This window comes from Plectropomus leopardus, chromosome 23 (assembly GCF_026936395.1).
Source record: "Plectropomus leopardus strain MGB_pleo_1.0 chromosome 23, ASM2693639v1, whole genome shotgun sequence".
Classification (NCBI taxonomy): domain Eukaryota; kingdom Metazoa; phylum Chordata; class Actinopteri; order Perciformes; family Serranidae; genus Plectropomus; species Plectropomus leopardus.
In genome coordinates this window covers 15,417,456-15,438,591 of record NC_142198.1, presented here as the reverse complement: position 1 = coordinate 15,438,591, position 21,136 = coordinate 15,417,456, and the positions used below count along the sequence as shown (strand labels likewise).

Here is a 21,136-nt window from a genome sequence, read left to right as displayed (position 1 = left end):
TTTTGCATAAAACCTCACATGCTTAAGATAGCCACATGTGAGCCGATACGTTTGGCCCTACTCCTTATTTGAATGTGTCAATTTTAAAATGATTTGCATCGAGCCCCTGAAACATAACTCGTGTTAGTGTTGTGTTAACAAACAACATGAAGAGCAATCATTTTGCTTTGCAAAGACTTGTTGCTGATGCACGGGTGTGTAGCTTTTTTTGTAGCAACTCCAAACACCATCTCCAATTTTTAAGCTTTAGAGTTCAGTTTTAACCATTATCTAACTCAAGATCCACTTACTGTTTTTTTTCAGACCTTTCAACCATATCAGCATACATCTGTTGACATGTGAGCTCAACGGCTGTTTCATCTATAGCACTTGAAGGATTTCAACATTAAGCATTAAAGTTCGTCCTTAACCTTGATGATCGTAGTTTGACAGACAAATCAGTCTCGATCCCTTCTTAGTAGCTGTTTCTTGAGCTTTTTACCATATCTCTTTTTATTGGTTTGATGAAAAGCTCTGAAAAAAAGCTAGTAAGTAGACTTTAAAATACCAAAATAGCAGAATTTTAAACTATGATACATTACTATTATAAAAAAAACAATTCTTCACAACTCTCTTGATGCCATGGCAAAAAGAAAAAAAAGTCCAATGTATAAAAATGCAAAAAAATGACTAAATTACAGCGTACAAGTTAAAGGAGCTGATGAAACCACATTTTACTGTATAATTGCATGTAACAAATAAATGATTAATCGATTGATTGTGCCTCATCCTCCAGTCATGCGGGGGTTTGTTGCTGGAGAGATTGATGTAACAGCCACAGGATGAGGACCGGTTAATTTTCTGTCCCACTGATTAATCTGTGCAGCCTTGGCTGGAAAACACACATACTTTTAGTATCATTGAATGTAAAATTAACAGACATTGTATCATTTCAACACGTGATATTGAAAAAATATCTATATTTCTGACAACCTTAAGTTGATATTGCTTGGCCAAACCTCTATTTCGTAAGTCAAAAATAAAGTCTTACGAGAAGGCCATGGGATATAGTTAAAAGCTCCTGAGGGGAAAAAAAGTTAGCGAGAGGACCTTGAGTTGAGATTATGATGTCAAACTCTATTTCTGCGGGGAAATTATATTCAAATCAGTTAATGATCTGTCAGAGGACGAAATGCTGAAGGTCACAGATCTAGATTTTCTACACGTACATTTGACTTTAATTTTTTTTTTTATTTCACGCTCAGTGCATCTTCAAAGTTATAATTAAAAAGATAGTCTAATTAAGTTGCTGCGTCTTTGCATGGCAGAGTCTGAAAATGATGTGATGAGGGATGGAAGAAGAAAGGGGAAAGGGGTAGTCCCCTGCTATTTTACAATCATCAGAAAATTGTTAACACAAGAAGCATTTGTAGTGAATTTCTCTCCTCTGCTCTTTTATCAATTTATCTGCTGCTGCTGTGCTATTAATGAGACTGTGTTTATCTCTATCTATCTGTATTTCTCGCTTTCATTATGACAGGAAATTTCCTCTTTTAAAAACCTATCTCAAAAACACACACGCGCACACACACATAGAGATGCATAAAAATAAGATGTGTTTTTTTTTAGAAGGGAAGCCACATCCTTCCAGTACAGTCACCCTGCTGCCAGTGGACTCTGAGTAACATCAAGAGTTACAGAAAGAGACACAGAAAACCAGACTCTTGTTTCCGCTAAGAATTACTAATAACTCAGTTTCCGCGACCAGAAACAGTCTTTGACTTGGCAACAATTTCAAAAACATTTGATTTATCAAATCCCTGAAATAAATCGATTTCCTAGCAGCTTTTTGTTCAAACACCTCTCTGTTTTCTGTTTCTCAGCTTTACCTTTTATCTATAAAAGCTATAAAAAAAAAGCTCTAAATACAATATGTCTCCAAAGTGTAAAACAAGTGATTAAAGGTCTGGGTGGGGCAAAGGCTCCTGTTTTGGCTCGTGTTTTAACGCCTGGTCGAGCTTCAGGTTAGATAGTCTTATTATTTGCATGTTGTAGCACGCCACACATCCAGTAAATGGCCTCATTTGACAACAGCTTTCAAATCATAACTGAGGTCTGTTTAAAACGGAAACTGCATTGTAAAATCAAAAAATCTTTCCATCTTCAATCTTTCCTGTATTATAACTGCACTTATTGTATATGCCTATATATATGCATAACGTTTTTTGCAAGAATAAGTAAAAACTGAAATTAGCATTAGCAGAAGTAGCTGTGAAGTAATGATATAATCCAGAGATGCTGATACTCCACTAGGTGCCCTTTCAGCGGACACAACACGATGCAGTGCCTTCACACTGGTGCCCCACTGCATGCAGTTGGTGCCCTTTGTATTTTTTTTGCCCCTGCCCCCCCAGATTGCCTGAGTCCGCCACTGTTCAATACTTCTTCTACATAATAACTGATCTTTACAGCATCTCCATTTCTGTGACTTTCACCAAAAACCAACAGGGAACACAAAGGGGAGCCCTCCTGCGCTGCACGCCGTACAGGAAGTGAAACACACGCCAACACAGGTTCATGACATAAAAGAGGTGTCTTCTCACAGAGAAACGACAAATCAAACACACCCATAGCTCAGCCAAAAAGACCAGCCAGCCCAAACTTGTCTGCTCGTGTTTAACCAGAAAGCAAGACTGACGAGCAGCTACGTGAATGCACACACATACACACACACACACACACACACACACACACACATGCAAACAGGCAGAGACTTAGCTCTTAGTGTGATTAGAAAACAGTAGAGCAGCTTGATAAAAAATTAGATCTTTCTTATTGGCCTACAGAAAGAGTGAAGTGTCAGTGTAATTGGGTACTGATACCGAATCTGAGGTACCAGCACCGGGACAGGTTCAGATGTAAACAGTATCCAACCCTATTTCTCACAAGTCAGAGTTACCTTCGCCACCTGCATTGTACAATAAAATATGTACATAAACAGAGCAGGTAGGCGGTAGCTGCAATAATCATATTGATTCTAATTATTGTTGTTGTAGGAAATATACCAGCGGAAATGTAGTGAATATAGCTGCTGTGAAAACAACTGAACTCACAACCTCCTTCTCTCTTTGTCAAACACACACGCGCACACAGACACATGCACACACACACACACACACACACACACACACACACACACACACACACACACACACACACACACACACACACACACACACACAGTGCAGTCATCACAACTGTCATTAACAGATGTGTTCTTTCATGCTGCTGACTCAGACTGTTACTCTTTATGCAGTGCTTTAAGTCAGTGGGGGGTGACAGGACATGGACACACAGACACACAAAGATGTGTACAGTATGTGTGTACCCATACACATACACACACACACACACACACACACACACACACACACACTCAAGCATACACACAAAGCTCTGACTTTGCAAGCTGCAGTCAAAAGAATGAACCAAATCATAAAATTTATCTGATTTCTCAGGACAGCAGTTTTTGCAAAAGCAGCATGTTTTTGTGTGTGTGTGGACTTACATGAGTGTGTGTTTTGTGGTGACTGTCTCTTGCTTCCTGTTAAAGAGGTTTCAAGAGAGAGAGCTGACAAAAACCAAGACTGAGTCTATTTTTGGCTACTGAGAGAGAGAGGGGAAAAAAGATGAGATAAACAGGGTTAAACAAAAAGACAAGAGGTGCACACAAGCATAAAAACAAAACAAGGGAAAAAAAGAGATTAAACAAAAAAAAAGGAAACTAGGAAAGAGGAAAAGTAGAGAGAAGTACAAGTAAGAATGTGTAGTCCCTTACAGGACAAACTGCACAACATGACAGCAGGAGAGCATCAGAGGACATGTTGCAGCCTCTGTGTCTTCATATTAAGACACTTGCTTTGGTGGTGGTCCAGTGAGCAGGACGTGCAGTGCTAAGAGGTACTTCATTTTAGATAAGAAAGTGATTGTGTTTTTCATGTCAGTGGAAAGTGTTATGTCACCATTTTTTGTTTATTTTTCATTAGAATGTGCTTTCTGTTTTTCTTCATGTAAGTTTCATGTTGATCATCTTTGTCAAGAAAAATTAAATTTGTTTCTTGGTTTTTTTGGGGGGGTTTTTTTTGGGTTTTTTTTTCATTTTCAAATCGAAAATGCACATCACAACGGGTGGATGAAAACATACTTACTAACTAGTGTGTGTAATTGTCGCTAACTGACCCAATTGAGTGAACACTGTCATGTCTCTCTGACACAGAAAAGATGTCAGTTCAGATCTACAAAATAAACACGCTGAAACTCATGCTTCTTGTTGTCAGTCTCCATTAGCCGGCAGACAGCAGAGAGAGAGAGACAAGGAAACGATGAACAGTACATGCCTGTGGACACACACACAAACACACACACACACACATATTCTACTGATTGATAACACACGTTAGCACATTAGCAGCTCCACACACACATAAACACAAACGCAGGAAAATGCACACCTGTCACGGCTGAAACGTGTTCGCTCATTAGTGATAACACAAACACACACACAGCTGTTACTGCTTGAGAGCACACATTAGTTCATTAGTGACAACACACACACACACACACACACACACACACGAGATATTGTTGTCTCCTCATCATTAGCACATTTCCAAAGCGAGTGTCACTATGTTAGACACAGCCGATGCAGACAAGTCATCAACTTTGTCACAAACACACACACACACACACACACACACACAATCACACACACTTTCCTTAATGGCCTATTGCAGACTAAAGCCTAATGGCGGTTCAGACTTTTCAGCCGCAGGAGGGAGGTGGAATGACAGGGTAAGATGGAGAGGGAAAGACAGGGAGGTTTAGACTGGAAAAGAAGGAAAAAGCAGAAAAACATTTAAAAAAACAGCAGGAGGGAGAACAAGAGTGATGGATTCAGATCAACACAGAGATGGAAAGGCTTGTCAACTCACCTAAAGTCTCTTCAGCCACCCCCTGCTGCTGATGTAAGTCTTTGTGACATTCATGCTCAATATTTAAGGGTGACGTGACTAAAAAAAGCCAGTGTTGGACTAACATTGACCTGTCATAACACTAAATCTTCACTAAATGACGTTAAGACATAAAGACGTCTCATTAAAGCACCTTTGGAAACTGAAGTGAAACAAGAGAAAATGTTCAGGAACAAAATCAAAGACAAAAGCTCCCACAGGTCAGTATTTACTCACCCAACTGTTGACAACACATTTAGGGCTTTTATAGGGCTTTATTTTTTATTTTTTTGTATTCATGAACAGGTGCCTTCTAATGATCTGCTGTTGGCGTATGTTTTATCCATCATACATGCCATGAATAAGTATATCAAATAACCACTAGTGCCTAAACAAAAAGGGGGAGAATACTTTAGTCTGGAAAAGGCGACTATAAATTCAGATTATTTCTTTAATGTGGCTCTAAATCTCTTAATAGAGTCTACTCCGACACTGGCTTAAGCTACCTTTGCAATGGGCAGCTAGCCCTATTAGCCAATCGTGTTGGAGTTAGCTACAGTAGCCAACTGAGGGAACTGATTTCTGTGTTCATTTTTTGTCAGACTCAGAGATAAGAAGAGATCGTAAATTACTTTTCTGTAAAGCCACCTTTAAAATCAGAAAAAAACACTATTTATTCCATATCACGATATATCAGTATCCAATATTTAGTTTCATATATATAATATATATATATATTTATATTGCCCAGCCCTAGAGGTGAGAAGTGTAAAGAAAATGAGCCAAGTTATACCTGAGATGTTTAATATCAGGTACGGCTTATTTGTAACCCCAATACATGTGATAATAATATAATACAAATACAATTAAAAGCTCTGGAACAGGTGAATAAAATGCACCAAGTTGAGACTGTCAGCAGTGTTCTGGGAGTTTTTAGGTATATTTTGCTAACTAGATATATCACAAATAATCAGAATAGCACCCATTTAGATAAAGTTATAAAAAAAAAACAATTTGAGAGGAAGGTAGAAAGAGAGAAAGGTACAGAGTTGCAGGATAACAAAAAAAACAGAGAGACTTAAAAAAAATGATCTAGAGATGGCAGGTGAAAATTAAGCACGAGCAACAAGGTAGATAGATGAAGGGAGGACATGATGAAAAGAAAGAAAGGACAGGTTGAACAAAAGAGGTCAGAGAAGAGAGAGAGGGAGCATGTAGAGATCAAGGCAAGAGGAATAAAGCACAACCAGGTGGCAGCAATGAAAGCGAGGAATTGAAATAAGACGGGATACAAAAGATAAACATTAAAAAGAAAAGAAAAAAATGGAGACAGGAAGTGTAGTGAAAACATGTCACACAAAGGTTTACTCTTTTTTAAAAATAACATAACAGCTGACAAATGGGATAAGGGAGCTGAATGATTATTCTTGGATCCAATTTCATATGAGCCAATGCCATTTTAGTTCATAAGACCAGTTTCAGTAGTGTTTTAGATTCAGTCTGAAACTTCCTTATTACAGCGAGTTTGCATCCAAATTGAGTCACTAATGACTTGAAATTGTGGTCTTGTCTGAGAAAATGTTTCTTATTGCAAAATTAAAAGAAAACATGTAAGTTCTTAAGTAATTGATGGTCGTTTTGAACCAAGGAAACATGTTTTGAAATACTTGTTGAGAATCTAAATGAGTGTTTTTCCTCCCAGAAAATTCTTCAGAGCTTTTTAAGGACTTCCTACTTTCCTTGAATGAAATGTAGAGTTGTCGAGGACTTCTTCCTTTCCTTTGACTGTGAAGAGTCCCCCCTCATTGGACAGTCTCAGGGGGACAAGAGGTCAAATCAATAGAAAGTGGGTTGGACGGCTCCAGTTAACAAACACCAGTCAGTCAGGGAGACAGACCAACTCAGCATTTAGACTCTGTGTGTGTGTGTGTGTGTGTGTGTGTGTGTGTGTGTGTGTGTGTGTGTGTGTGTGTGTGTGTGTGTGTGTGTGTGTGTGTGTGCGCGCGCGTGTGCGCGTGTGTGAATGTGCATGGTTGAATAAACTCAGGCATGTATGATTAACAGCCTATGCCCATTAATTTCATTATAGCAAATCAATAATACACTCTGTGTGCATTCGGGATCATATCAAGTTAGCAGCTTTACAAAGATTACCAATAATATACAAGCAATGATATTGGAAGTGGGGTCATATTGCTTTGATTGAGCTAAAAAATGAACGCATACAACTGGGTTTATAATTAGTGAGGAGTATTAAAGCAACTGCGGTGACAAAAGACTGTCATATTTCCAAAGAACAGCTTGTTTTAAATGCTGGTTGGAGACGTTTTGTACTTACATAATGTGAATGAACCTTTTGGCGCACTAGCCAAAGCTACAGTACCTGCCAAGAAACATATTTAATTAACAAGCTTTTATAATGACGTCAATCCTAATTTTAAATCTACAGTACTTTGTGTATATAATGAGTCAACACAAAGACTGAAACAGAGTTTTACTATTTAAACTGAAATGTTGTGGGCTGGACTTTAACCCCAAGGTGACAACTTACATTTGATTTTGAAATGATCTGGAACTGTATTTTATTATTATTATTTTTCATGCTACATTCATGTCATAGTTTTTAGGTCAGGTGGCTACCAAGCTCTCTATTCAAACTGAGAAACATGAAACACTAGAGACCATCTAGTGTTTGAATAACTCATGCTATTACAGTATACCAGGGTCCTTAGAAATCCTGAAGGTTATGTTTTACAATCTTTCTATTAAACTCATTGTATGTAGTGCACAGCATGCACCACCAAAGCTCAGTCTCTTGTATCTACTAATGGAACAGGCAGCTCAGCCGAAAGACACCATAACACCTAGTGGGTGGAGAGATAAGTTACAGGACTGTAAACAGCCGGCAGCAGAGAGACTGTGGGGAATATTTTTTTTTGCACCTAACTTTGTGAATTAAGGATTTATTTCGATCAAACTGGAGCTGGTGATTGATGGAACAGTGGACTTACTAACTACATTACTAGCCAGAGTAACCAAGACGGTTTGGATGAGTTTTATTTTGTTTCTCTTTTGTTGGACTGAATTGACTGTTTTAGGATGAGGCAATTAAGCCTGGTCAGTCTTCCTTGGCCAAGAGAAAGTTAAATTTAAAAGATGTTCAGTTCATTTCTCTGTTTAATAAAGAAAATAGGTGTGAGAATATTACTTTTGTTAACATTTTGTGGGTTTCTATTGGGTATTTATTAATCTGAAAAGCTGAAAGTAAGTAGCGCACTCGCCATCAGTTAGTGCCGCACACTTAATACTGTTATATCCTAGTAGAAGTTCGGGGAGGCATGAAACATTATACACTACCAGAGCCTAATCCCCACTTTCTTCTACCCTCTTCTACTTTCTTCTAAATTTGGCATTTACCTCAAACTGGCTATATATGTTGGAACATAAACAACTTGCAGTAAAATGCTTTAAAAGGTAGCAGCCCTTTCAAAACACAGGAGAAAAGAAAAAGCAATTTTTAACAGTTCGAAGCATTCCCAAAAATGGCTTCTCAAATGTTTTATTGAGCATGTTTGTTGAGCCTTAAGGCTACAAACAATGTGTTTTATGCAATCTTTGCACCAGCGACTGAACAACACGTCTTAAATAGTCAGGCCGCCTCCTCTACAGCCAACCTGTTGTGATGGTAAATATGGGTATTAGAGCCTGCTGCTCGCTGTGTGGACTTCTTATATAACTGACTCAGGATCTGTCTCTCTCTCTTTCTCTCTGCTACTTTCCACTCTGCCTCCATCGCTCTCCCTTTTCCACTTACTAATTTTCTCCCTTTTGTCTACCTCCATCTCTCTCTCCACATCTCTTTCCATCTCTCTCAGTATTGACCCACACACTATTGCAGCTGTATCGCATCAAGCCAAGGGCATAAATCAAAGCATGCACACATACACATACACTGGACATCCCACACACTCATGCGCTCTCCTCAAGCCATTTTAGTTTACCGTCCCACACACACACACCACCACACACGCGCACACATACACATACAATTACTCGTCCTCATCTCCATTGCAGCGAACACCCACACAGATTTCAGCACTGGGAGCGAGATACAGATAAAAAAGAACAAATATAGTGGGGGTTTGATTCCAAAGCGGCGTGCAGGAAATCCACAGGAACTGGGAAAAAAAAAATGAAAAAAATGGTGTTACCTGCTGGTCACCACTCAAAACACCAGAAATACGACTGGTTATATAATCTAAAGTGGTGCTGCTATTTTAATATGTTTGTTTGGGAGGAGCAGGAAAGTTAAGGGTTATTGATTGCTTGCATCTAAAAAAAAAAATAAAGGTGCAGAGGCTCTAAAAATTGTAATAGAAAAAAATGTAATAGAAAACAGAGAAAAATAAGATGGAAATGTGAAAAAAGGTTGATAGAGAATAGGTTGTTGCTATTTATTCTGATTGATGTATTTTTGATTGGGAGTCTTATGAAACTGTTGGAGAGACATTGAAATAAATAAGAAAAATGGAAAAAAAAATGAAGGAATAAAATAAAGAGTGCAGTGAAAGAAAAAAACAGGAAATAATAGGAATGAGCCTGGAAGAGAGATGGAGCGGTAGAATAACGACAGAGAGGACGGGAGGATGTCTTACTGCCTCACATGGAAAAGAAACATGATGACGGGACTGCCCTTTTCTCTGCGTGTGTGTTTGTGTGTTATGTGCACGTCCATTACAGCCCGGCCTACTCAAAGCCGCGCACACGCACAAATCACAATTGCACACAATTCACAGGAGCTGTTTGCTCTTCCGCCTCATTCTCTTCCTGTGTATCCTCTTTTTTCCACACAGTAAATGAGAGCAAGGCAAAGAGGAGGAGGAGGTGAAGAGGAGGATGGGAGAAAAGAGGAAGACGAAAGAGTGTGAAACCTTATGTAACTGAGCCTGGAGGTGGAAAGACAAAGAGAAGGAAAGGAAGTAAAACAATCAGGAGGTCAAAGGTCACTTGCAAAAAGCTGATTAAAAAGAGGACAGTTCTATAAATAACTGCACGACCTTTGTCACAGCTTGTGACAAATGACTGAGTGGCCAAAACTTAAGACCCTGCATGCAGCAAGTTTTGTTTCTCAATTTTAACAATCATCACGCTTTTGGCTGCTGATCATTCAGACCACTCAATTAGAAAAGCAGAAGTCCGCTACGCATCAATAAAAAAAGCTGTGTCACGCCAGCATTTAAGTGTCAGTTTCAACTGTGGTGAACTTTAACACATGGTGAGCCAGAGGCTAAAATGGAAGAAGCTAATGTATCGAAAAATAAACTGCTCAACAAGAGAGAAATTTTTTACTTTGTATGGTTTATTGAGCTTGCTAACTAAGCTAGAGAGCCCTTTCCTCATCCTCCTCTAATGTTTGCTAACTGACAGCTAAACTAACTGTCAAGCGAGAAAACTGTCAGCAAGCGAGCTAACTTATAAAATGTCAGCTAGAAAACTTAGGCCTCATCCACACGTACATGGGTATTTTTAGAATCTTTTTCTATGCATTTGGTCCTTTCGTACATATGCAATGCATATGCATGACGAGTGTGTGTTGTTTTCTCCGCCTGGGCAGCATGTGATGGCAACCTCGCTGAACTGCAGCGTGTTGCACGTAGGGTTGCCTGCTGCTATGAGTTTTGTATATCCACATTCATGAGCACATTAAGCTCATGAAGTCATGCAGCTCCTACAATTATAACAACCGGTCCTGCTAATGCTTCATAATAATATACCTTGTGTCAAAAACTTATGGGATTCTGTCGACAGAGACGTCGTCAGAGGACTTTTATTTTGAAACGGAAGCAGGGAAGTTTGAGTTCAACAGATGTATTTGTATTTCCTCATCTACTGTATGTGACAAATAGAGACACTGAAACTGTAATTAACAGTGGTATAGAGTCAATGTAATTATCAAAACAGTATTTTCACTGTTTATTTCTGCTGACAACCGTATGCAGCATGTGGAAAAAAGCGGCAAGACATTGTTTCTCCAGATGTGTCGCAGCTAACTGAAACTAAGACATGCCTGATCGGTGCTGCACAGGCACAGTGTGTGTTACTTTATTTTAGCCTTGCCTGCAATGTGCTACTGTTGTTGTTGCTGTTATGCGTTTCCGGTAATGACCTCAGGCTTCTGATTGGCCGACGAGACCTTACAGTAGAGGTTATATTGCCAACTGTTGCTATAGCGTGCACTTGACAGCCCGGGTTTGCATTTTGATGTGGACAGAGATTTTTTATTTTTTACATATTGTTGGTGTGGACAGGAATTTTTTATAACCTTAGGAGGAAAAACATGCGTTTTTAAAAAGACCTATGATTTGCTTTTATGAATGTAAATTTATGGTAAACATACATTCTAAAATAGATTAAGCAAAAATATAAGTACAAAACATGGCTGTTTTTTTGGGGTTTTTTTTCAGATCTGATGCATTAATGCATTGATTCCCTTCACTGGACCGTGAATGATGTTGTGCACTACCACAGTAAAGTGTCATATATCTGGATGTAATGCATGCTATTGATTGGCTGTTATATGCAGAGCTGCATGTTCTTTGGATTTATGGCCATGGGCACTTGTTGGAACAAAAACACACACACACTTCATGCTTCTAGCCTTGTAAGGACTTCCTATTTACTAAATGTTGTACATCTTAAACTATTATAATAATAAAAAAAGAGAACAGTCATATGGGATGACTGCAGGCGATTAACATAAGGCGTAACCATTCCAGTAAACAGTTAATACTGTATGTTGCTAAAAAAAGTTTTCTTTATCTCTCTCACTTCTTAGACCAGATACACATTTGGTTAGAAGCATTTTTGAATAACTAAAATTAGAAACGGACTTCCTTTTTTTTAAAGTAAGCTGAGAACAATGACACTGCTGCTCTCACATGTTGATGTCCCAGCATCTGTTGCTCTTTTTATTTCAAGGGCATTTAAATTGTTTTTAAACAGCCACAAATTAGAAGTTCTTCATATGAACATTAATGTCGGTGGACATGTTTGCCCTTTGATTGATATAATATATCAACAGAATATATCCAATGCAGACAGGAAATGGAGGGAGAGAACGGATATGGCACGCAGCAAAGACTTGAACTGGGGGCATTGTGGTTTACAAGGCCCTAAGAGCAATTCTTTGTATCGAAAACGAAACATAAGAGCTTTAATATGTGTCTTATTTTCCCTGCAGGGTAGGGTGGGTTGACTTCTTAGAATCTTTGCATGAACAGGGTGGTGCAAGACTAAAAAAAAAAACCCAATCAGGTAAAAGAGTCAAACTGATCAAAAGATATCAAAACAAGGACACACACGTAGGGGAAATTAATCTTAAAATCCAGTTAGTGGAGTCCACAGGCTGGAGTTTACAGAGTCAAACAATTAGCAAATCTCCAAGGTCACATTCACATTGATTACAGAATATAAACTGGCAGCAACAAAACATTTTACAGTGTGAAGCATTCGCCTCACACGCCAAGACGCACTTGCACTTTCAGCCACACGCACGCGGGACACACACACACACACACACACACACACACACACACACACACACACACACAACTGGCAGGGTAAGGTCGGTGATTATAAGTTAATTTCTTGAAGGCTTGACATGACACAGCAAAAAATAAAAAGAGTCAAATGAACTCAAGAACCACAAAATTTAATATTTAGTGTGCTACGATTCTAAGAACCAAAAGAATTAACTGCAAGGAGTGACTTCATTGAGATAAATGGTTTTATCTGATGTTTCGAAAAGCTCTAAACTCAAAGAAATTTAATTACAGCCAACACTGATGTGTCCAGAGTGACATGGAAGTTACACGCCACATTTTCCGAGGGCTATCGCTGCATCTGTGTAATTATTTTGGGACTTATGGGTGAGGGTCTCAATTCATCTAATGGTGTCAGGATGTCATGTTGCACTTGATATGAATTAGCACCTTCGTAACAAGTGTGCCAACAGACTGCCACAATATGGAGTACAGTAACAGACATGAGACAAAATTAGGGGAGCAGAACATGTAAAGGGGACTAAGAGGCTGTTCAAACACAAAGAAAAACCCTAAACACACACATACACAAGCACAAAATACACACACGTAAACACCAATACAATCTCCACTCACCAACATGTACCCAAACAAACAAAGGATACACAAACACGCTAATCCGCTCAGGCCATTGTTGTCACTACAGCATAATCCTGGAGTCTATGACTAGCTTAATCTAAGTCACATGACTGTAGGTAAACACAGTCCACATAAACACACACACACACACACACACACACACACACACACACACACACATACACACACACAAAGAACTAACTAATCACAGCATTGTCAGATCTGATTGACAGATGGTGAATTCACCAACATCAGATGCCTCTTTCAGCCAATAGGAAAAGAGCTCCATGATGACATCATCACACTAAAACTAAGGGCTGAATGCTCGTTTTATAGAAACTTTCCTGTCCCATTTAGAGATGTCTCTGCTGTTGTGAAGCTGTCCCCCAAATAAAGTCTGTATTAGAGTAATTGATCAAGTAGTTGTCAACTTTAAATGAATCTCATCACCAATTTGATAATGCATTAATCAGTTCTTGTTTCTTACTCGTCTATGAGAGTAAACTGCCTCTTTTAGGGTTGTGGACAAAACAACACATTTAAGGACAAAGTCTTGAGATTTGGGAAATACTAACCAACCTTTTTTTTTAACCATTTTCTGACATTTTATCAACCAAACAATTAATCAATTAAATTGCGAAAATAATTGAAAATGTGAAAATAATTGTTAGTTACAGCTCTATTCTGTTTAACCATTACAGCTTGAGACTTGTTTGACTTGAAATAAGCATGAAAATCTAAAATCTTAATAGGTGACAATAAAAAAACGCATTTTAAATATATTACTATGTGGTCACAGATTTCACCTGTAATTGTCTTCCCCCACTTACTGCCTGGAGACCCTGAAACCATGGCAACCCTCTATAGTGTTCTTCTGCCCTTATAAAGGCGTGCACACAACTCTCAACATCACATTACGGCGGTGTCCGATGAGATTAACCAATCAATACTAGACTGATATCCCATACCATTATCTGCTCCAGGAACAGTTGTAGCATTATGGGATGCTGTCCCCATGACAACAGGGGTTGACAGGTATCCTGCATTTCTTATCGATCGGGGCATGATTTACAGTTGACGGTCATTGCCAGTAATGGATAATGATTTCAAGACAAACACACGCACATATAATATTAATTTGGACTCTTGTCATCCATGTGTTTGCATTAAAAATAAAGCATTTCTCATTGTGGATATAAGCTCATCAATAACTAATGAGGCAGATTTGTGTGTTTGAGTGTATCTGCCAGTAAGAAGCTGATATCAAACCATCAATATCTTCCTGTAAAGCACCAGTGCAGAGGCCAACAAGCAGCTATCACAAGTCCAATAAGAGAGGGAGAGCTGTTACTGTGTGATTACGTCAGATCGGCTATCAGAGATTTGAACACAGCTCGACGTTACAGTGAAGGTAGCAGAGGAGCCGACGCAAGCCAGGAAGTGGGCAAGGCACAAGCAGGAAGTCAGCTGACCTCAGCAGACACAGACACATCAGATAAAGTTCTGAACCAAGTGCTGATAAAGTTACACCTGAGACAGAGACAATTGAACGCAGTAAAGACAGATAGAGTGAAAAATCCCTCATTGGATTGAATTATGCAAACCTCTTCATAAATGTTCATGTGACAGTAGAGTGTAAGGCAGCGATACTCAACTCGCTTAGCTTGGGGGCCACTTTTGCAAAATGACGGGAAGCCAGAGCCCCATACATGTTTCTGGGACTTTAGGACATTTCTAGGACTTTAGGATGTTACTAAAAATGTTGGAAGTTTCTAAGATTTTAGGATATTTCTAGGATTTCAGGAAATTTCTAGGATGTTAGAACGTTTCAAGGATTTCAGGACATAAAGTGCTTAGTTAGGACCTCTGTCAAGGTTTGCTGGGGATCCTTCACTGGCACTTTTTTTTTATAAACAAGCTTTTTTTATGCATTTTTATGCACTCTGGCACCTTAAGTATACTTAAAGTACAAAAACTATACCCAGTGTGAATGACTTGCCACTTCAGAGGGAGCCAGATTTGACCTGCAGGCCATAAGCTGAGTATCACTGGCTTCAGATAAAAGCAAAAGTCCTCCAAATGGCTTCAAATCCACAAGCACATCCATTCTTCGGTGTATCTAAATCTTAATATTACCTCTTAAATAAATGAGCAGCTCAGAGGTTTAATCAGGGTTCCCAGCATGGCCCCTGATGAAAAAATCCATGACTTTCCCAAACTGAGCTAAGAGTACTTCCATGAACCAAAACATTTTCTCCCTCACTGTGTTGCTGATGTTGCCTTTTACCTTCAAGATGTCCTCTTTCATTATGTACAAAGTTAAGAAAAGCTCTCAAAAGGGACACGGTGTTGCAAAAACTGCTGAAAGCCAACATGATGGTGAAAGACTAGATTGTAAAATTCTCCAATACTTCTCTGGGAACCCAGTTTAACGGTTAGAAACGCTGCCAAAGCTGCAATCCCACCTCCACAAACACACATTCTCTTTCACACCGTCTTTTCCTACCTTGGCCCTTATCTGTCCCGAGGTCGACACTTTGCGGATCAACTTGTGCGACGTCTCTTCTTGCTCACCGTCGCTGTCTGATGACTCCTCTCCAGCTTCTCCAGCCTAGAGAGGAGACAAAAAAGGAAGAGTTTTGGAAAACCTGTATCGGGCAATTGTCAGATATTACTACAATACAATATCTTAAGTCTTATAAAGAACAAATTTACTGAATTCTTAATTCTTTAGCATCCAGAACACATGAGAGGACATCAGCAGCAAAATGTCCTCCTTTCAAAATGTAGAGGAAACGTTTAGCCATTGATTTATGAGAAAGCAGTTTAATCGGCTTGTGATACTCCTGTTAAATAATCTTCAGCGAATTGTGAACTTCAAACCGTATTGTTTACTGCTTTTAAATTAAAAAAACAGCTTATATCAGCTAATTAGCACCATTTGGTTTGAAATCATACAAAACTGACAGAAAAAAAGTGTTCTTCATCCCCCAAAAAATAAACAAAAACAAACTTTTTGAGATCTGGTGTGCAATGAGATTCGAACTTTTACAAGAGTCAATAAAATTACGTCAAAGAACAGAAAAAATATGGTTTTTTTTTCAAATATATATATCTACACATATATAAAAAAGGGGGTCATAAGCTCAAGCATCCCCTTCACTAGAGTTTTGAGCAGGCCCAACGAAATCAGACCCTAACTCAAATGAAGCTGCATAGTTCCTACTCAAAGCCCAATTGAAAACCTGAATTTCCATTTCTAAAAAATGTACAAGCTAAAATTAACTTAAGTCTTTTCAGTGTGGTAACATTCGGACCACTATTTCTAACATCTGAACTCTGTCACGAACTGATTACAAATTCAGAGCGCTACTGAAATGTTCTATCAGTATTTCCGTTATTTGGAGCACTGTTATTCAAAGCACCTTTGACAGAGACTCTGGGCACTGTCTGAAGACACGCCAAGACGGAGGAGACAAAGTAGAAACCATTTGGTAAATTCATATAAAAACAGGGGCAAACCAAATTCAATGCAACTGCAGGGCAATGATGAGAAATTAGGGCACAGCCCAAACCCGGCTGGTAAGGTAGGGCTTGATCCAGTTTGGGCAGAGGCCCAATGCTCTATCCTTCACCCAAGGATGGAAATGAACTATTTTGTCTACTTGCCACAGTGGCCAAGGATTCCAAGATCCCCCAGCTACTCAGTACTTTACCACTTTTTTGGCTAGTGAGTGAAGCAAATTTAGCAGCTGCTCGCATATTTTACCAGAATTTGACTGATGGCTGCTGGTGGTAATTTCCAAACCAGCCTTCACACCAAACACTTCTGTAGAGATCCTTGAATTTGGTCGAAATTTTGCATCCATTTTGGTACATTTGCACGCTTATTTCTTTCAGTTTTTGTGAAATGGTCATCGGTGCAAGAATTTCGCAACATGATGGTCTGAAAGCTGTTTTTGCAGACTGTGTTCTACTCAACCAGAGACAAATTCTGGTCACTGTTGACTTGCTCTAATTGCTTATTTATGTCCTCTTTTTGTCTAAGTCCTTTCAATTGTCAATTTAACCCTTTAAAAGTTGGAGTGACGTCAGTTTTCTTGTGCTGCGCTCAGTCTGTCAAGTATCATTAGTATTTAAACCGTTGAACGCATATTGGTTTGCTTTTCAAAAACTTTTTTGTACCTTTCTGTCATTTCTTGACAATTTTAGGGCAATTTCTTCAGATGTTGTTCATTGCCTTCTTCCCATGCTTTTGGAAGAAATCAAGCAAATTTACTCACGTTTCAAAGGGTTAAAAGGACATTGTCTTAAAACAATTGATATCTGCCTTATGTATAACTTTAAATTATAACATGTAAACTGCACATTAGGTAACAAGCTGAAACTCTGCTTCAGACTTTTCCAAGAACTGAGAATCACTGAATGTCTGAATCAACTTCTTAGTCATTTTGTACTTGTAAGGCTACTGTACTTGTGTATAAATACAATTTGACCACTAAGGATTAGGGTCCAAGATGCTTTTTCACACGTTTATTGAGTCGTCAGATTGCTTGAACTTGACTTGTTCACTTTAATGCTTGCAGTGTGAGTTACATTTTGATTGATCACTTCCTGTGTACCGAGAAGATTCAACTGCTTACTTAAGCAGTAATAGGGCCATACTGCAAACTGTAAAAATTTATATGTCCAATGTTAAGATAATGCCTCAACTGAAGCTATTTTTTTTATATCAAAGGCATTTAAAAAACTTATCCTCACATAAGTCAAGAAGGGCTGCACAGGATATGTCATATTTGCCATGCAGGATGATAAAAAGAACATGTAGGAGGATGCAGGTGAGGGATTGAAACTGTTTTGCACAGTTGTACAAAACTGAGAACAGTGAACAATTTAAATTACAGCTGAAAACCTATTAATTTAGTCTGGCTTTTAATTTGTGTAATTCTTTTAATTTTTTCAACTCTCACTGTTCTTATTGGTACCTGTACTTTTTTACCTTCACTTTCATATCTTATTTATCACTGCCTGACAGCCCTTTGATTGTCTAATCTTGTTGTCTTTTTGCTTTTTTGTTGAATTTTCATTGTGCTGCACTTTGAGCTACATCCCTTGTATCACAAGTGCTCTATAAATTAAGTTTTTTTAATTATTATGAATTAATTGGGCCATATATGTTGATTACTTAGATTTACAATTTTGAAATGATGTGAAATCACCCCGAAAAGTTTTTGATGTGTTACTATTTCAATCATATTTCTACCTCTTCTGTGAGGCTGAAGGTCAAATTAAGCTCCTAAAAAGTTTAAAATGCAACAAACCAGTGATTTTATTAAGCATGGGTGCTTCTTTACTGATTCTTTGGGGCTTATATTATGCAGTTAGTTTCTTAGATGTGTGGCGGAAATCTGGCACCATAGAGTTTTCACCTCTTACTGTATGTAGCAGTGAAAACTGTGTTCATTATTTTCACAAAGACAGTCAATCTGTGGCGTTTTATAACAGAGAATTAGGACACTTTCTGCTGCAGCCTGGAGGTGGGAGTCAGAGGCCCCCCAGTATGACATTTTCTTGATCTTGGGTAACAATACAAAATTATTACAATTTTAAAATGTTTTTCTATATGCTGAGTATTTCAGTAACATAATATGCAATCTATAGCAACGTACTACCTTTTTTTCAACTCCAAAGTAAGGGACAGCTTTGTCAGTTTTACTGTTCATCTCACATCAGTCATTTTTATTGCAGCAACTTGTATCTAGTGAACTGAAAAGCAATTGATTTTATCAGTCTAGTGGGCTACCACTTGTTAATTCAACATTAATAGTCTATATAATTAAATATTGATACTTGGCATTCTTATATCGATACAGTATTGCCATTCAAAATATTGCGGTATAATACTGTATCGATTTTTCCCTCACCCCCGCCACGGCCCCACTCTGCAAATCAGCCATATACACTGTTACGTCAGTTTTAAACATAGATCAAGCAGTACTCACAATGTGGGTCCTTTCAGAGTCCACCTGGGGTGACCCCAGTGGCTCGCCATGCTCCGCCACGTACAAGACGTTGGGGTTCAGTTTGGAGGCCATGATGAGCTTGCAGTCAAAGAAAGTGACAGAGAGGAGAATAGATGGAGGATGAGAATAAAATAACAGAGAGAGAGAGAGGACGCAAGTGTGAAAGAACTGGATGGAAAGTTTGCCAGTTGCAGAGGAGGAATAAAAGCAGCGAAGAAGAGATGGAAGAGATGAGTTTGGCGAGGTGAGAGCTTGGCGGAGTAGAGGAAGAGAGGAGAGGATGACGAATGGGACAGCAGGCTCCGGGACGCCACACTCGTCCTCTTGCCGATCTCTCTATCCAGGGCCAACTCTGGAAAAGATGGAAGAATGAATTATTGATTAGGAGAGAAAAGCTCTTTTTTGGGGGAGAGGGGCTGGGGTGGGGGAGGGGGGTGGGCTGGCAGCTCCCTCGCAGGAAGTTATGGACCATATAAACAACTCTTCTTCTACTATTATTTCTCTTCTTCCTCCTTCATCGCTGTCTTTCAGTTAATGACGTCCACTTCTCTTTCTTGGTTCCTCTTTTACTTTGCCCTGCGTTTGTGAGAAAACACTTCTGTGTGTTTTTAAACAGAGCCGTTTTGATGCAGATCAGCCCTTTAGGCAAGTGCCAAAACCATGGTGATGATGATGAATGGCAAATATACTGGAGACAAGGGCAAATACAGTGGAAGGATGATGGCAATCATGATGATCATATGGCTCATTACAGGGAGACTATCCTGCATTAATATGGGACCATCTCACACACATTAATGCACGCGCTCTTGCACGCGGAGTAGCTACTATCATATGTTATTTTGAGCATTAAAAGGTGGTAGAGATACTGTGTCTGTGGGCGGGCGCGCACGTGTGTGTGCGTTTCCTTCATTACGATGTGGACACGTTATTCAAAAACCTGTCTGCATCTCACTTCACCGCCGCCCCCGTTCACACCAAACTTGATCACATAAATGTTAAAACACAGATCATGATAAAAAAAAAAAAATTTAAAAAAAAAACGCGCACAGGTAGGCTTTCATTGTGTTCAACTGTGTTTTTGTGGCTTTTTTATGGGCTTAAAATATAAAAACAAAAACGGATGCACAACAGGCTGTCGTGCGCTTGAGCCAGCTTGATCATTCATTCCGTCCATATCGCTGTTTGCTGTCAAAATAATCGCCAATATTCAATTTACCTCGTGCATATTCGTCAAACAGCCTAAGCTGTCACAGACGCGAAAACATTTCTCGGCGACCTGGACGGCCACCTCCTCCTCCGCACAAATAAACCCCTCTGCGCTCTCATGTGTCGATGAAATGTGGATATTATTTACCTTCGCGCGTGAATTTCGTCCTCCTGCTCCCCCGCCGTAGGTGAATCAGCGGCGGCGTCTCCCGCTCCTGTTGCCCGGCCTGGGTCGCTCGGCAGCCGGCGTTTAGGTGCTCCTCGCGGTCAGCAGCAGCAGCGGCAGCAGCGTGCGGGGCTCTCCGGTGGTGCTCGCCTTGCAGAGAGAGACGCGGTCATACGCATAGCGTCGGAGCGGATCTGAATCAGGTAGGAAGGGGAGGGAGGAGGAGGAGGTGGTGGAGGAGGAGGAGGAGGGGGAGGAGGGGGCAAGGAGGGAGAGAGAGTGAGCGAGAGAAAGAGAGAGAAAAGAGAGAGGAGAGATTTGAAAGCGGCCGTGTGTTGAGTCGCCTCCAGTCGCTGTTCTGAGGTTAAACGGAGAGCAAATAACGCGCACACGCACGCATGCGCGCGCGGGAGAGAGCGCGAGAGAAACCGCAGGCCTAATATAAACACAGTTTCACAAATTCACAAGATGCTAACACTGAGTGAGTAAAGAGGGGAGTTTGAGGAGTTTTTAAAAATTATATTATGAGCACTTGACAATTTTAGAGCAAGGGGAGAATGAGGACAGTTG

The 21,136-nt window shown here is 39.5% G+C and overlaps 1 protein-coding gene across 1 annotated transcript in view; it reads right to left on the bottom strand.

Moving 5' to 3' along the window:
- LOC121961887 (diacylglycerol kinase delta) overlaps positions 1 to 20,816 on the bottom strand; it is an 84,062-nt gene extending 63,246 nt beyond the window's left edge. Inside the window, exons 1-3 of the mRNA XM_042511976.2 lie at positions 20,549 to 20,816; positions 19,171 to 19,543; positions 15,675 to 15,779 (exon numbers count right to left, since the gene is read on the bottom strand). Of these exons, the coding sequence (XP_042367910.2) occupies positions 15,675 to 15,779; positions 19,171 to 19,263 (198 nt within the window). The 5' untranslated portion in view covers positions 19,264 to 19,543; positions 20,549 to 20,816. The remainder of the gene's footprint in view (positions 1 to 15,674; positions 15,780 to 19,170; positions 19,544 to 20,548) is intronic.
- Between the last annotated feature and the right edge of the window lie 320 nt (positions 20,817 to 21,136).